General features: G+C 43.0%; 1 protein-coding gene across 1 annotated transcript; it reads left to right on the top strand.

Moving 5' to 3' along the window:
* Positions 1-919: 919 nt before the first annotated feature.
* On the top strand, positions 920-1,390 carry N7471_013389 (uncharacterized protein; the record flags this gene model as incomplete). Its single annotated transcript, XM_057286108.1, has 2 exons — positions 920-1,168; positions 1,217-1,390. 2 exons carry the CDS (start codon positions 920-922, stop codon positions 1,388-1,390), a joined length of 423 nt encoding a protein of 140 aa, XP_057129433.1.
* Between the last annotated feature and the right edge of the window lie 279 nt (positions 1,391-1,669).

Genomic DNA, 1,669 nt, shown 5'->3' with positions numbered 1-1,669 from the left:
CCCGTATGTTTCTGGTGTTAGCCAATCAAGTAACGAAAAATTAAATTATAAATTTGGTCGCACCAACGGCACGAAAGGAGAATATTTCACTGGATCTTCTTCGAGTTGTGAGCAACTAGGCTACTAGCGCGGGGTCCAGAACGGTCTTGTGGTGATTTCGAATATCACTGTATACGGTTTGGCACCGTATGTGATTAGGGTATGACAAAGCTCCTCTCTGTTGTTCGACATGGAAGGCGAAAACAGTCCCTACTGTAGCATCTAACCATTAAGGCTCAAGCTGAGTGCAGCCTATTACCTATCCTCGTATAAATTGAAATTGACCCAGCGTTGCTCTAGTTGTTCTGGATAGCAACTAAACTGGTTTACCACGATCTTCCCCTACCTCAACTTAGCACTGTTTTGTTTATGTTGAGCCTCTCGGCCGTGAATAGAACCGAACATGTTCTCAGGTTCAGGCTAAGATTGTTGACATCGGGGATTCGACCGTTGTAATTGATGGGGGTTTATGAACAGGTGATGCTTTCATCTGCATCTCGAAAACCAAATCAATAGCGTTATTTAACACAGCGAAAATTAGATTCTGAAGCCGTTACAAACTATTAGACAAGAAGGGTTGTGTTCAAGATGTTTGTGTTACAAGACGGGCTTGTGAAATAAAGATGCCCTTGGTTTAATTACATCCCAATGAAAGATGCCCTGGGTAATCTCTCAGAAAGAAACGTGGTCCGCCCTTTCTCCTGAATTCACTAATTTGATCCCTACGTCTGTCTCAAGAAAATATGGATTGCTGTCCTGTATGAGTGTATAAAATTTCAATTCGAGACAACCCAATCTATACTTGATTATCACGCTTTCTGGTCTTGATTTGATGCTACAAAAGGTTGATCACTGCCAATCATAATAGACGCAGATCACTATGGATACAGAATTCCTCTACCACATTCCAGCTGGGCTGGATAGCATTCCGGAGCTATCGGAAGAGGAAAACAGCATTAACATTCAATCGACTGATGACGAATATGAACCATCTTGTTCAGAAACCGAGTCTGACAAAGAATTCGTCGTTCCAGATGACATCCAATTAACCAAGCCGGAAGATGATTCTGATTATGAACCTCCTGATTGCGATACCGAGCAAACCACGCACGCTTCGGATGAAAGCGAGGTCAGTCATCCATTGAAGCTTGGAAATATATCACTAATATCAACCAAGGATGATACCCTCAATTCAGAGATATTGGATAGAAGAAAGGTTTACCGACGACGACGGTCAGTCACTCAATATCAGATCAAGATATGGGTTGATGGAGAACACATCGGCTTTTTGTTTGACTGGATGCGAGCCTTTCAGGAAGCGGATAACGAGAGCACACATTTGGCAGGTTAGCCTAAATTTATGGAATGTTGGTTGGTGGAAAATCACACAATAGTTTTAATAGTGTTGAAGGACCCGTTTTTCTCATGATATAGCGTCGTCATCTTGGTAGACATCACTCATTTAATAGACCCATCGTGCTGTAACATGCGTTCTGTGAAGCTCAAAGGCCTCGCTTGGTGAAGTGCAAATCTCCACTCTGGATACCGGCTTGGCAGGAAGCGCTAACCCAAAACAATTTTGACGATTCCGCGCGGAACTGTCAAAATTGTTTTGGGTGAGCGCTCCGTA

The sequence above is a fragment of the Penicillium samsonianum genome (genome assembly GCF_028829775.1).
Source record: "Penicillium samsonianum strain IBT 33392 chromosome Unknown utg000009l_segment0_segment0, whole genome shotgun sequence".
Lineage (NCBI taxonomy): Eukaryota > Fungi > Ascomycota > Eurotiomycetes > Eurotiales > Aspergillaceae > Penicillium > Penicillium samsonianum.
This window is presented reverse-complemented; position numbering and strand designations above follow the sequence as displayed.